The 16,187-nt window shown below is 44.3% G+C and overlaps 1 protein-coding gene and 1 pseudogene across 1 annotated transcript; both read right to left on the bottom strand.

The window, feature by feature from the left end:
- Nucleotides 1–9,810: 9,810 nt before the first annotated feature.
- On the bottom strand, nucleotides 9,811–10,527 carry LOC136473016 (uncharacterized). Its single transcript, XM_066470713.1, has one exon. The coding sequence runs from the start codon at nucleotides 10,525–10,527 to the stop codon at nucleotides 9,811–9,813; it is 717 nt and encodes a 238-aa protein (XP_066326810.1).
- A 1,641-nt stretch (nucleotides 10,528–12,168) lies between these two features.
- Nucleotides 12,169–15,424, bottom strand: LOC136469610 (uncharacterized; annotated as a pseudogene).
- Nucleotides 15,425–16,187: the final 763 nt, after the last annotated feature.

Below are 16,187 nucleotides of genomic sequence, written 5' to 3'. Positions count from 1 at the left end.
GGAGAAAGAAGATTCTTTGGGGTTGATCTTGTGAAAGAAACAGAAGACAAGGTTAAGCAAATACAAAGTAATTTGAAGATAGCTCAATCCCGATAAAAGAGTTATGCGGATAGACGACGTAGACCATTGGTATTTAACAAAGGAGATTTTGTATATCTGAAAGTATCACCAATGAAGGGAGTTACCTGTTTTGGTGTTAAAGGCAAGTTGACACCTTGATATATTGGACCATATCAAATTTTGGAGAGGTATGGAAAAGTGGCATATCACTTGAAATTACCAGAAAATCTTGCAGCTGTGCATGATGTGTTCCATGTTTCTCAATTGAAGAAGTGTCTCCAAGTGCCTGAGCAGAATGTTGAGGTTGAAGGAGTGAAACTTGAACCAGATTTGACTTATTCCGAATATCCTATCCGAGTTTTGGATCAGAAAGATCGTGTTACTCGAAGAAGGACAATCAAGTTCTACAAGATACAATGGAATCAACATTTAGAAGAAGAAGCTACTTGGGAATTAGAAGATTACTTATTAGAAAAATTTCCAGAGTTTCTTGCATCAATATAGAATAATGTTAGTTAAGCTAGGTTGATACAAATTGTGTTTTGTAAAGGGACCTCAACTGTTTTATGGACAGATCTTGTATGTGTTCTCGCGACACATTTCCTTTTCCATTACTTACCCTATGGCTTTGAATCTCGGGGCGAGATTTCTTTTAGGGGGAAGGATTGTAACACCTCGGGTGTTTAAATGCTAAAACCTGACATGTCATCATATGCATTGCAAAGCATTTGGCATTTGGTGAAAACTTTGAGATGCATACACTAAAACAAGTTTATATTTATGTGGTATGTGTTGAATTGTATTGTTTGACTCAAGTTCAAAGTTTGTTTGGATTTTGAATTTTTGAGAAAACCCTGATTTTCAGCATTTAAATCCTACCCTGAAAACTCATTTCAAAATCTAAGCATATTTTGGGGGTGAGCCCAAAAGCAAAAGTGTAGAGCTTGTCAAGTTATACAAAGTTTGTTTTTGGAGTTTTCAAAGTTGTTATGAAAAATTTGAAGTAATTCGAAAAGGCGTAAATCGTTAAATATTCCCTATTTGAATTCAAAAGTTCATTTCAAAATATAGACCGAATTAGGGGGTGGTTATGAAAGCAAAGTTGTAGAACTTTTGATTTTGAACAACTTTTATTTTTGGAGATTTTTGAGTTGTTATACAAAATTGGGAGTAATTTGGAATTTAAAATGAATGGCAAATCTATAATTAAGGTGAACAGTGGCCGCCGCTCTTGCTACACCGCCAGCGACCTTCGGTTTGCTTCCAGGCGCGGTCGTGGCCGTCTTTGGCATCGTGCTGGCACGGTGAAGGCTACAGCACAGCTTCCTTTTGCTTCTTAGCCGCGCTATTTAGCCTGAGTCGCAGTCGTCGTCGCTCTTTCTTCTCCTTTGCTTTTGTCGTCGCCACGGCCATAACTCCGGCGAGCTCTCATCGTCGCTTTAGCGCACTCCAGCCACTGCAAAGCTTGTCATAGCTCTGCCTGCTACTTGCGCACCCGACCAACCTACTTTTGTCGCTTGTCTTCGCCAGAAACTCATAGTGCACGCTCTTCTTACTCGTGGCCGGGAGCGTCTCCGTCGAGCACGATTCGCCGTGGCTGGAGCTTCACGGTGCGTCTTTGTCATTGCTGAGCGTACCGTCAGCTTCACCTTGTGCCCGTGATACTTTATCACCGATTGATTGGTCCTTTTGTCCACTGCAGTCACCGGAGCATCACCATCACCGTCGTTTGTGCCGCCGTGGGTGCTGTACACGTCGACCCACCTCTCCGTTGCTCCTCCAGTCTTGATCTTGGCTCCAACGTGTTCGGGGTGAGCTGCTGATACTTCTCGTGCACTTTGTTCAATCGCTACCAGGCTCCTGTCGCTGGCATAGCCCAGCCGTGCCACCACGTTCGCCATGGCCGGCGTTGAGTTAGTGTAGAGCCGTAATCGGTGTGACTTAGGACATCTGTAGGTGCGCATAGTCGTGGGGAGCACGTTGGTGCATTTGCCTTCGCCGGTAACCTCGTCGTTGGCGAGTTATCGCCGGTCAGAGCCGTCGCCGCCGTGGTCAAAGCCTGAGGTTGAAGATTACATGTGGGGTCGGGTTGTCAGTGACTGTGTAGTTCATAAATAGATTTTTCTATTTTCAGGAATGAATGAATAGTGTCTATTTTTGTTATTTTTGTGTAGATTTATTTAGGGCTCCAAAAATTATAAAAAGTTTTGTGTGACTTCTCTGTGATGTATAGTATTTAAGAAAAATATGAAATAATGTTTTTCAGTACTTTTTGAATGTGATGAAAATTGCTCAAATAATTAATAAATGGATTTCCATGATTTTTCTAGGCTTATTTAATTATTAAAAAAATTATGAAATTGTTTTGCGACTTAGTTATCATGTAATGAACATTTATAAAAATTTTGAGGTCAATTGGAACAAGTTGATTTATTTCATAATTCTTAATTAAATAATTAATTCATAAAAGCAAATAGTAACTTTTAATGATTAAAGTTTTGATTGAATTTTTAATTGAGTGATGTCCTTGGGTCATTACTTGGTAATGATCTTTGGCAATTGATGTAAGTAGTATGAAAAAGATTTGGTTAGTTTGACTTGTAACTGTACCGCGAAGGAAAGTTGTATTCAAATTGTTAATTTTTGCATCCATCATCGAGCATCATGTTTCATATTCCGCATCATATTAAACATGGCATTGTTACTACGTGTAGTGAACGAAGGTGAACACGTGGTAGTTAATCAAGTTGCGGAGGAGGTTAATCCATCTGTTGAGGTCGGATTGAATACTTGTGAAACGTCGTAGGAACCGGACTTTTCCGTCAACGAAGGCATGCCCCGGATGCATACAACCCTACCTTGTGTTTTACAAATTAATTTCGCTTTTACTTTTCTTTATTGCATTAAGTGATTAGGAGTTAAGTAAAAGCCTAATTGGTGCATTACCAACATTGTTTTTCCATATCTACCTTGTTACCAGATTTATTTCATAAATGACTAGTTATGCTTAGTCATGCTTAGCCGGGTGATTACCTGTCACCTGAGAATTTTAAATGGATCTTTGGTTACTTATGTTATCATGAGATATGAGCATGGGAAGAAATAAATCTGGACCGGGCGGACTCGGTGTGTGAGAGCCACAGGACATGAAGGTCTTGTGAGTGGGTTCTTTCCACCTATGTCGATTAAGGTCCGTCCGTTGTTGAATTATATGAGTTGAGACTTTGTAGTACTAACCACATACTCTGGTAAGCCTTAACTCGGCTGTTCTATTACGAGAATGGCTACTCGTGCACTAGGAGTGGAGAGATGGCGAGAATAGCATGTACCCATGTGGCATTGGGCTAGAATGGTGGAGTACTGTATTCTCGGGTGGCGCGGACCCGTTCTTGTTTTAGAGGATTCGAGGGTAGGTTGGTATATGTAGGTTGGGGACCTGCTTATGTCGTGTGGTCTAGAATTCCCAGCTGGGTTATAATCGGTTCGAATCATCGTTGCTCCTCGGTTATGGAGACTCAACTCACTGTTCATCATCGTAGTATTAATAATTGGAACTTGAGGCTGGTTTGAGAAAGTGTTGGATATGAAGTTTCATGATCTCCATACGGATCGTGTCAGCTTTGTATATGATTTTATGAAGTTTTAAATGTCGAATTAAAGAATTTTATTAAAGAGATTTTACGCAAAATAACTTTGATTATTGCTAAAGCCATACCTTGAATCCCTGAGCCTGCATTCCTGAGTTTATCAGTTCTTATTTCGGTTAAGTCTTGTTGAGTACTTTTGTACTCAGGGTTCATTGACCCTTGTTGTAGGTGAGCCTCATGAGCAGATCTATTTTGGATCATGCTGCATGACTATTGTTCGATCTGACGATGAGAAGTAAATGTGTGGTCCTTGGGCAGGATAGTTTTATTTTGTGTGTTTTGTTTATGTTAATTATGCCACTCCACTACTATTATGGTTTGTAATAATTATCGAACTTAGTTTATAAGGTTTGAAACAACTGGTTTGTAAACTAAGTTATCGTAAGACTTTCGCTATTTTACTCTGATGTATATATTTGAATAAATGTTGTAATACTGCAATGACTCTGTAATATGATCCTGCTCAGAAATCATGGATGATTCAGGGTTCCCCGAGGACACCCGACAGACTTCTTAAGTTACCAGGAACATATGCATAGTTGTCAAAGGTCGTTGGACAGTGACAAGTGCATGTGGGTCCTATAATTTAGGAGGTTCTGCCACAGTTGCTCACCCCCTTCGTCGTCGTTGATGCGGTGGTGGACGTCATGGGCCCTCCACCGAGCTCCTCCGCCATCACCGCGACCTTGCTGCTCCTGCTCGAGAGTGTCTCAGAGCTACTGTAGAAGGAGTCGGTCTTGTTCGACCTTGGCCTGAAGCTCATAGAGCTGCTCTAGGTCCGGGCGTTGAAGTTGTCCAGGGGCAAGGTTCTCGTTCCGCGCTGCCGGTGGGATAACGCATGGAGGTGTGGCGTCGCCTGCTCCCTGGCGAAGCGGGGAACGGTTGCCTACCCCCTCGTCCTCATCGCCCGCTCTTGGCATCCCGAGCTCGATGTGGAAACACTCGCGAGTGGGGTCGTAAGTGCCTTCGTCATCAGAGTCACAGTAGCCAAAGCAGTAGTTGCTTGTGGCCAGGAAGCGGCGCATGGCTTCAGGGTTACGCAGCCCGGAGAAGTTCGCTCCGGCCCATGCCTCATCCTCCACCGAGGAGTCAGCGTGGGTGTGGGTTGAGGTAGTGGCGTCGAGGTCGAGGGTGAAGCGTTGGTGGCGTCCTGAGGGCTCTGCGTGAGCGAAAGCGTAGGCAGAAGCATAGGCGGCGGCGGCATTACGTAACCTGAAAGGGTACGGGGATGGTGCCATCGCCAGGTCTTGCTCCGCCGTAGCCGACACCTCAGGAGGTGGTGGGGTAGAGCTTGATGACAGGGCGTCGCTGCATGCCACCAATGCCTTTCCCTTGCCCAGGCTTAAGCTGGACAGGTCCCCAACCAGGGACTCCATACCAATAGCCGGGCATGGGATACCGGCGGAACACGGTGCATCGCCCCAAGCTCGAGCGGTGTTGGGGTGGCCCCGCTCATGTCATGCTTAGCGAGCGTGATGAGAGTGGCCGCCCGGGCGTCGTCTATGCCTGGGCTGCTGGTGTGTGACGTCGTCATCGGTCGGTGGGGCTCGGGATGTGAGGAGTACCATGTCGTACTCAGATCCTAGAGACATAAACTCTAGGCTCCCGAACCAGATCACCATGCTGAGACGCATTGGTCGTATGGGGTCTGCCATCCGGAACTTGTTGGGATGACGAAGCCGACACGCAGTAGATCCCCCTACCTGGCGTGCCAACTGTCAGTGTTTTGGACCGGCGAGCCCTCAACCAACTAGTGATTTTGTACTACATGTTCCTAATCTCATATGGTGATGCAAAGAGATACAAGGTTTATACTAGTTTATGCAATAGGTGTCCTACATCCAGTCTGAGAGATTGATCTTGTATTACTTGCACTGAGGTGCTCGTAGTAGGGGGTTACAAGCTGGGCGAGAGAGGGAGCTAGCCCCAGGTCTCTATGTGGGGTGGTGTGGTTTGCTTGAGATGTTGATCTCAGGAAGCGGGGAAGCGTGCGTGTTATAGAGTGTCGCTTGCGTGAGTGAGTGAGTCTGGCTGTGTTCGTCTGTTCGTGAGAACGTGAGCCTGAAGCCGTCTGTGCCCGTCGTCTCTAGAAACAGCCCCGGTCTCTCCCTTTTATAGTTGAAGGGGGGGACATGGGTGATACATGTGTTCACTACGCAGCGTCCTGTAAGCAGAGGTGGCGTGTCCGAGCCCTATAGTTTGCTACTGTGGCGGCATGGTCGACGGTGCGGTCCTATCCTTGATGTGCTGAAGCAACGCGCTGGTCGTATTCGATCCTGTGCGATGTGGGAGCTCCAGTGATAGCTTGAAGCAGGGTATGGCGGACGACGTGCCGGTCGCTGTGTGCTGATAGTGTAAAAAGTCGAGGCCCATTTGGTGCCGAGGCCGAGCCATCGTGGGAGGCTCGGCGGGCGCGAATCCCGAGGCTACCGAGACCTTGAAGTGGATTGCCGAGGCTCGGAGGGAGCGGTTGGTCTTGTACACTGATTCCGAGGCTACAGGGACCCAAACTTGACTCCCCACACTGCGCTGTCCTCGGAGCAGGGTTTAGGTAGCACAGCGCCGCATGGGTGTCCGTCGTGGGCACAGTGCCGAGCACAGCGGTCGGTAACCCCTGCCCCATCCTGTCCCAGATGGCATGGCGTCGATGTGACCCACGTCGCGTCGGCCATTCCACTGTGTCGAGCCGTCGTTCGGCTGATGTCGCGGGAGCGGTTGGGCACGTTAGTTGGACGTGACGTCTTGTCAGAGAAATCGGTCGAGGCGGAGGCGACGGGGTTGTTTGCCGAGCCGGCCTCGAACGAGGCGGAGAATCGGTAACTCGTCCGAGGCCTTCCAGGCGGGGCCTCGAGCGAGACGGAGAATCGGTTCCTCGTCTGAGGCCTTACGTGCGGGGCCTCGAGCGAGGCGGAGAATCGGTTCCCTGCCCGAGGCTTTACGTGCGAAGCCTCGAGCGGGGTGGAGAATCGGTAGCCTCGGACAAGGTGGGGGTTAGCCAGTAGTTGTTTCTTGGCTTTGATTTTTAAAGGGTCTAAGCGATTTTTTCGGCTCTTGCTTAGGAGACCCCTTTTTATGGTACCCGATATGTATGTTTCAAATATTTTAGTTGTTTCAAATGTATATTGTAAATTTGTTTACCTAGATATTGCATGTGTTACCATGGCCATACAAATATGTTGCAAGGCGTATGTTCGTAAATATTTTATCTGTTTCGGACGTATGTTTAAGCAAATGTATTATGCTGCAAGTGTTGCATGAACAGGCACGGGGAGTGGGCGTAGACAGAGGTGGTCCCCTCGGACACGCCGGCACCCACATGCACGCACAGGCGCATGGGTACCGCGACAGCAGTCGAGTCCGGGCCAGTAGGCGCGCAGCGACAACAGCAGCTGCGCGTGGACATGTGTGGCAGCAGCGTGCCGACGGGGAGGGGGCAGGAGTTGCATGCATGCGTTGTGGGGCTTGCCCAGGCAAAGTGGGAGGCAGAGGCGCGGTGCACGTGTCCCTCCATTGGCCGCATGCATCCAGAGAAGTGCGTCGTCGTCGCCGTTTCCTGCCGCATGCAGAGGGAACACGCGTAAGGCGCGTGGGCGGACAGTAGGCGCGGGGATCCAAACATCATCCGGACATCCGGCGCGACAGTCTTTTCTGGCTCCTTAAAACCTGACTCGACTTGATATTTGATCAAGTGTACTTTCAAAGATGTGGGCCACAATTGGGGGTGTTTTATGAAAACAATCCGATCACATCACAGAGTTCATTCATACCTCAAAGAGACGACTGACCTGAAATCTCAAATTCTCGTAGGTTCTGTTTGGTCCTCAGGAATTAAGAGGAATTGAAAAGTAACTAACAATAAAATCAAAATCACTTACTAGATATTGGTTTCAATTCATGGAAGGATTTCTCGAAAGAAACTAAGGATCTGAAGGTGGAGAGACTTCTCTAAGAACGTGTTTGGGACCGCGGCCTCTAGCCTGCAGCAGGAAAAACACGCTTTGGCGAAAGGTTGAAGCTGTGCTGCTCTTTTGGAGTTTCATACTTTTAGTTGTGTTTGCCCGTTGATGATGTATAGTTAGCTGGTTTCTCCATTGTGTGTATTGCGTATCTTATGAACTTTGTTTATTTGCTTTACTGTAAGAAAAACTAATCGTGATCCACGCCTTTGAAGTTTGAAGTAAACCTAATCAAACGCTACGTAGGACGAAGCCAGAAAAAATGGCGGGTTATTATTATTACTTTTTTGGCTTAGAGCCCAATCTTTTTTGATTTGGTTGTGTCATGTTAAAAAGTCATGACCTAACCAACTCACCAGCAGACCAGACTAGTTTAGAGGGTTTTTATTTTTTATTTTTTATATCAGGTTGAGTGGAGTGGTCCACGAGGATAGTCCAATACTAGAAACTACATTGTAGTTTCTATGTCTATTTAATTTGTGTAGACACTGCGCGTAGAAACTATACTCCTAATGGATAGTTTCTAAAATGATCTTTTGTCCAATTATATGAATTCTCTCATTCATCTGTCTATCACTATCACATCTCTTTATGTCTTAGTTCCTATGGAGATATGGTTTCTTATTAGGTCAGTCTTGGTGAAAAATTTAATGACGTTGTTTCTAAAACCACCGTGTCATATAGAATGAAATTAAAAGATAAAACACTCATTCTCAATGAAAAGTTTTCATTCTAGAGAGCGGTGCCAATAGAGTTTCACGCATGAAAATCACTTATTCTCTCCCTTCTTAAAAATATTGCCAAATCATCAGCAGCGTTTATGTGGTAGATTATTAAATACAAAAATGAAACTCTGGCTCAATGAGTCTAGCCTTAAAAAACCATTTCCAGCCTTAAAAATCATTTCCTTTCCTCTCATCTTTTACAGTACCGTATCATCTTTTCTGCTTGGTTGATATGTTAATCCATGAACATAGAATTCATCTGGGTTAGGAGTGCCCTCGTCATGTCTACTGTGAACATGGAAGCCCTACTCATTTTCCGAAAATCCCTTCATTCAGAGTTGGACCATCATGTCCGACTGTCCGGTGGGCGTCCGGCGGCGGCGTGTCTCAACTCGGGCGGAAGGAGATAGAGCTCCGTGCTCCGAAACAAAGTCCGCTGCACCCCGCCACGGCGCCGCCAATGCAATGCTGAGTAGCCGTGTCGGTGGCCTCGAGGACGACAAGACGGCGGGGTCGCCGACGATGAGGAGGAGGGTGAAATGGAGGAAGTGCGTTGCAGCGGATGGGAGGACTGCGAGGAGCGTTCTACAATTCGAAAGCCGCTGCGGAGTCAAGTCAGGGGACGGGAAGTTGGAGTCTGTCACTGACCCCAAAGCTCCCTGCACAACTCCGTCTGGTACGGACCATGCCATACGGCTTCTACCGATCCGTAAGGGCTACACGCACCTTCGATTTGCATTCAATTTGACCGATTGAGTTAATTGCTTGTGTTAGGATGTGAAATGATTCAGTTGATAGTTGTTTGGAGATTGCAGCCCAAAAGGCCCCAAACAAGTTTGCAAGCCACACCACTTTTTCGATAATTTTGGTTATCTTTGGGGCTGGGCTGATGGATTTGCGAAATTTATCAATCATCCAGTGATCTAGATATATATATTTAGACTCAACTGTCACGATGGAACGCACACAGCCCAGAGTGTATTCTCGAAAGGAATACATACATGGAGTACACAATAACATACTTACAAAATGATCTGGATCTTGAGGCCATTATTTTTTCAATATGTGGATTCGAAATTTACATCCATACAATGGCAGTGCTATAGTGCGCAAACGTGGTAGGGGGAATCTGGATGACTAATTTATTCTGCTATCTCAGCTTAACCATTGTAGCTGTGATCTGGCATGCTTCTTGTATGCAGGGCAAGATCCACTAAATAAGGATCTGAAAACAAAGCAATCCATACTGAATGCACAAAATCACATCAACAAACATGAATTGGATCAAAACTGTGTCCTTTTTTCCTTTCTGATTTTTTCTGTACATTTATACTCTATACATCTTAGAAAACTGCATCGAGATTAGCTAATCCTCAAAAACTCGGATGCCAATCACAGGATGTCAAAAGCAACAAGGAGTATCTATGAGCTAAGGATGTTTAGGAGAGAAACCCTGCTCTGGACCAATATCCTGAACAGGTGTCCTGCTCCGCTCTCAAGATCTCCAATGCTGCACTCTAACGCCCGTAATTGGTCCTCCTCGCAGACAACTGCTTTTCTCTTGGAAAATGCCTTCGAGACAAGTGACTGCTTGGGCACTTCAATTTGCTTTGACAAGAGCTGCACCGTGGACTCAAGTAGAGAGATGGCGATCTCCCTGGCCTTGGTCAGTACCCTGATCATTGCACAATCTGTCTTGTCAGAAGTGGCCTTCTTGCTTGACTTCTTGAAAGACTGTTTAGCCTTCTTCACCAAGCGGCTGTATGACTGGATCTTGGCTTGAACGGTTGCACCATCTCCTTTTCTTAGAGCCACTTGCAGCTCTTGCATAATGGCCTTCAACTCAACAAAGATCTCTTGCATGGTGTTGCAGAGATCCAGCAGCTCGAGAGAAGACTCAATTTCTCCATCAAGCATTTTCCTTTGCTGGGAAGAGCAAACTTTGTTGCTTGGCAAGTGAGTCATCTCCTCAACACTGATGTAGATGTCTCCAAGCCTCCTCAAACCGTCACACATCATGACGATACATGTGGATGGTGAGGAGATGATTGCCTCTAGAATGCACAACTCTTGTTGCACTGCAGTTTCGCTTGAGTGAAGCCTAGACGGCAAGCTTATTGACCTAAGATGGCAAGCCATATCGATCTGTAGTCTCTGGCTGAAATTTTTGCCGTATTGTAATGAGGTGGAAGAAATGAGAAGCGAGAATTTTTGCCTGATGAGTCGGGTCTCTGTGGAGACCTTTTTATAGAGAGAGGTTATGAGGCGGCATCTTTTGAATGGTAGACAAAGAGAATCCTGTCATTTAATCTCCTCAATGCTGTCTGTCAAGGTTTGAGATCTGGCAGCAGCATAAGGAATCTGTTTCCTTCATCACACGTGTGTTTATATGTTTTTTAGTGCGCCAGCTACTTTCCCGTTGATCGATCACATTGTCATGCTCCAACTATTGGCAACAAGAATCAACAGGTTAGTTACTCTACTGGCCAATCTTGACCCAATTGCATGCTCGAGAGATTAGTTTAGTGATAACTAACCAAGTATTATTGGTGAAGTACGTCTTATGTAGGTGTTGCGCAGTCATAAATGCCAGAAGGTATTTTATTCTACACAACTCATGCTGCTTACACGCTCTACCTCGTGTGTTGGAGCTGGCTTGCTTTGGTAGTAGTTAGCAAGATCCATTGGACAAGGATCTGCTGCTTGTTGCTGAGGCAACATATTGCATCTTAGCAACGTGGCCATCTCATAATAAAGCCATGTAAAGATCAACTTGAACAACGTGCCCTAACTACTTTAATAACAGTCACTGGTATTGAGCATGTTTGGAGCACCATTTTTTCTTAATAAAGAATTTTCTGGACGGATGCTACAAACTTGGGTCATTGTATCATATGATTTATAACAGTAAAACAAGAAGTAGTTCAAATTATGTTTCTGTTTTCAAGTGACTGTTTTTCTGTACATTACTTCTCATATACAGTGATCATCTGATCATCTAAAAGGCGGATGCCAAAGGGTCTCAGAGTTGGTACATCTATGTACAAGCTGAGAGTGTTGAGAAGGGAAACTCTGCTTTGTATCAATTTTTTGAACAAAGTCCCAAATGTACCTTCTAGATAAACAAGGTCCAACTCCAAGGCTTTAGGCTTGTAATTGATCTACTTCACATAGAACTCTTCTCTTTAGGAATGTCTTGTGGATGAGAGACCACTTGCTAGGGTCCTATGCTGTAATCTGCTTTGACTGGAAATGTGACAACGACTCGAGACTTGAGACAGCAATCTGGCTTCACCCAACAGCGTGACCACCCTGCAGCTCTCCTGGTTAGCTAAAGTAGACTTATTGTTAATCTTCTTGAACTGCTTCTGCGTCTTCTTTGCAATGCAGATATAGGATTGAAACTGAATCTTGCCTAGCTGCAGTGTCTCCCCTTTTCATAATGGCAAAATAGCCATATTCGTCCTCAAACTTTCATCCAAAGCTCAAATTGGTCCCTCAACTATCAAAATGGCCACTTTAGTCCTTAAATTTGCAATTTCCGTTCAATCTCGTCCTCTGTCCGACGTCATCTGCTATAGTAGCTCACTCCGTCAGCACAGCCCATATACTCTGCCAGCACAGTTGTTGTAAGTGGCTGTAGGACCGTAGATAATCATGTAAGGATTTTTGAAATCAAATGATTTTGCGAGAAAATAAAATGTCTCCTGTCTTAATATCAGCTGACATAGAAAATGTTGTTCATAAAGGATTGACCCTGACAGTCAATGCCTACTGAAATTACACGATGCTCTTTTTTGAGGCCTCAAGTTGTTTTCCTATTTTTTTCAGAGAGGAGCTGCGTTGTCCTGCTGCTGATCCACGTCCAAGTGAAGTGGACTGAATGTTTGCAGATGCACGGCCGCTTGTTACACTGATGGTTTCCTTTGCGGCACCTTTTCCAGCATTTGTCTCAATGACAACAGAGGCACTCTCACCAGCAGATGCCTTTACTGATGCTTCAGCAGTTGACTTGCATCTTGAAAAAGAAGCCAGCCTTTTGTTTTGGCCAGACTACAATAGAAAAAGATATTTCAATTTACTTTGCTGTAATAGTATATGTAACTAATATGAAATGATTGGTAGAGCTTAGTAACCTGGGTAAAGGAAGAATCTATCCTTTCATTATAGTATAATCCATAACCATGAGACCTCTTGCTTTGAGTTGAAGATGTGGCGAGACGCTTTCTTTTTTATTGCTTGGATTGTTCAGGTTCAGTGCCAGCTTGTTGTGATGGATTATGCGACCCCGTGTCCTCCTGCTGTTATATAGTAGAAGTTAGATTCATCTCATGTGAAACAATACATTACAATAATAAGGAAAAATTCAAAAATACATAAACACCATTTTCACAGAGCATGTCCTGGAGTTGTGACCTGTATTTTTGCATCGACTGCATCTAATTTTAGTACTGAATTTCGATGACTTGGTGCCTGATTTCACTTCTGAAGGATCTTTCTTTCTATTTTTGGGTGGGCGCCCTGGCATTTCTTCACTCTAGGAGGCAATGGCTTTGGATTTGGAGATACAGGCTAGGCTGACTCATGCTCCACGGGTTGCAGGACATGCTGATATGTCCTCTTGTATTGCTCAATCTAGAAACACAAATGTACGTAATTGTTAGGCTCTTCAGCCATTTTGAATAGAGCAGCACAAGCATATTGACATGGAATCCCAGAGACTTGCCAAAATCTGCAAGAACATGTCTTGTTTTTCAGATCCACAGTGAACCTCCATTTCTTGTCTCTCACTTCAAATCCAACTTCACCATTCCATAACACATAACAAAATTGGGTCCTATGTCTGATCTTTCTGAACTTTCTTAAGATATTGGGACATATTGTTGAAATCCACCTCTCACTATTGCTCCTATTCTCTTGAATTCTTCTAGTTACTAGGACCCTTATGTCATCTAACATAGTTATGATAGGTTTAAATCATGCTTCAATAATCCAACTATTGAATAATTCACTCATGTTGTTATCAACTGATTCACAGTTTGATCCAAGCCTGAATCAAGCTCTACACCAATGTATAGGGTCTGTTCTCTCCAAATCTACCCATCCTGTAGGATTTTTCACGACAAGCTTGTTCCTGTAACGATTAAATAATATCTCATTTGGTGCCTTTGCAATCTTCCAAAACCTTCTTTGATACTCCTGTAGCCTATGCTTTTTCCTCCAATTAGCATAGATATGACGAGCACACATTCTGTGCTCAGCAAATGGAAATAGCTGCTGAATAATACTTAGTAGGCCCTACATAAATAAATGAAGTGGATGTCAGTCCACAATTTATAAGCTAACTGATGCATGCATGTTAAAAGCTACATAAATAAATTTGTTCCCTTACTTTTTGTTGGTCTGTAATGAACACCCATCCCGCAGCAGCAATAGGTATATTGATATCTTTTTGAAGATGTCCAAGAAACCAACCCCACGAATCTTTATTCTCATATTCCACAACAGCCCATGCTATTGGGTAAATCTGATTATTCGCGTCCCTTCCAACTGCTGATAGTAACTCACCTTTCATAAGTCCCTTAAGAAAGCAACCATCTAGCCCAAGGACTCTCCTGCATATCTAAGAAACCCCTTCGACATGCATCGAAACATATGTAAATTCTCTGGAAAACATGATCCTCTTCTTCTGGATCAAAAGCAATGTGTACACTAGTTCCAGGATTATTTCTCTTCAGCTCAAGAGCATAGTCAAATAATTTTGAGTATTCACCACTCTGAGAATCCATTATCTTCTTCATTACCTTTGCCTCCACTCTCTTAATCATTGTGATTGATACATCTACACCCATATCTTCTTGTATTGTCTCCTTCATTGCTCTAGCCTTCTAGGATGGATTAGCCTTGATAGTACTCTCATACTTGTCACAGATTCTGCTTGTTGATAATCTTTTATTTTTCAATTCTGGGCAGCAAGCATGGTTGGGATTATATGTGATAATCTAAAACCAAACCAGACCTTGAGTTGTATGAAGCATACAGAAGCCAAGGACAACCTTTCCACCTATATACAACCCTAATCCTTCTTTGTCATTCTTGACATATCTGAGATTTACCTTCATCTTCAGTGCGTACCTTTCTATGGCATCCTTTAATTGATCCTTTCTTCTAAAGCACATGTCCACAGCAAACTGAGGAGTCTCAACACAACTATCAAATATTTGATATCTGCACTTTCTTCTAGTTGAAGACCATCACTCTCCTCATCATATGACACATCCTGATCTGAATCAAGGTCATATCCACCTTGGGTTATTTGAAGACAATGAGTATCGTCCTGTTCTGTTCTTTGGAGAACATCAAGTTCGGCTGGGGTGTCCACTGGAATCTCTACACTCTTCTTCATTTTTGACATAATGTCTTCGTACTTGGCTCTTATCTCTCTAATTTCATCATCTTCATCAGATGTAAATCCTGTCACATCACAAGCGCTATCTGATTCTTCATGTGTCTCTCCCTCTTGTTCATTCTGAACATCCTCAACACTGGTTGGAGCCTCCAAATACATGATTTTAGTATCTACCAAATTTTTTTCACCTATCTGTTCATTAGGTTTCGCCACAAGATGGGTTGGGGCATCCAAATCCATGATGTTATCATCCCTAAACAAGGCAAAAACATCTTCATTTTCATACTGTGTCTTGATTTCTTCATTGGCATCAATTTCAATGGGCTCAGTATATATGTCCACAGCCCTTGCAGCACCTAGCTCATTAACCATGTCCAGGCATGACTTATCATCTACCAATAGCTTCATTTCACTACTCACTTCTGCACCAAATGGCAACCAGTACATCCTAATACATCTTTGGAAAGTTGTATGATCTAAAAGATGGCCTTCAAGTTCTGGGATAGATTGCTTGTTCTTATCAATGTGTGACAGTCCCCAATCCCCATTGCAATACTTCACCTTTGACCCATCAATAACAAAATCCCCATTGAAATGAAATCTAACTTCCAATACCTCAGAATCTGACACTTTACTGCAGCCCTACAGATCTACTACATGGTCAGGTTCCACCTCAAAGCAAAACCAAATCCACCAACAGGAGACAAAGATTCATGTGGGCAAACATGGACTCACCTGTACTTCCAACTCCGTCTCTGCTCTCCTTCACAGCCGGTCCACGAGCAGCACCCAACCAGCAGCGCGGCTCCGTTCGCACCCTCCTCGACGTCGTCTCCACGCTTCAAACCCTAGCCTCCGCGTGTAGCCGCCATGGAATAGGATAAGTTGAGTTGTGCTTCTCTCTGGTCGACCTAATGGAAATATCGTCTCAGATTTTAACGGTGTGAGCTAACGACGTCGGACAGAGGACGAGATTGAACGGAAATTACAAATTCAAGGACTAAAGTGACTGTTTTGATAGTTGAGGGACCAATTTGAACTTTGGATGAAAGTTTGAGGATGAATTTGGCTATTTCGCCTTTCATAATCAATTGCACCTCCTGCTCGAGCTCGCTCTCTTGCATGGCACTAAAGAGATCAAGCAGCAGGACAGAGCGCTCAAGCTAGTCCTCCATTGCTTTCCTAAATGTTATTGTACACACTTCCAAGCCTCCTCAAAACATCAAGCAATGTTCAAATGGCCGCGGTGGCTAAAGGGATGGTTTTCTTAATGATCTGCGACTGATCCTCAACGCTGGTTTCCTTGGAGCGAGGGCTAGAAGGCGCACTTGCAGATCTTATATGGCAAGCCGTGCTTGGAGCGAAAAATGCAGTGTTGTCTTCTTTGTAG

Source organism: Miscanthus floridulus, chromosome 8 (assembly GCF_019320115.1).
Source record: "Miscanthus floridulus cultivar M001 chromosome 8, ASM1932011v1, whole genome shotgun sequence".
Classification (NCBI taxonomy): domain Eukaryota; kingdom Viridiplantae; phylum Streptophyta; class Magnoliopsida; order Poales; family Poaceae; genus Miscanthus; species Miscanthus floridulus.
The sequence above is the reverse complement of the archived record's forward strand: the minus strand, read 5'-3'. Positions and strand labels throughout refer to the sequence as shown.

Bases quoted from the DNA above. Each gene is read 5' to 3' on its own strand.
- LOC136473016 (XM_066470713.1), bottom strand. From the start codon at position 10,527: ATGGCTTGCCATCTTAGGTCAATAAGCTTGCCGTCTAGGCTTCACTCA.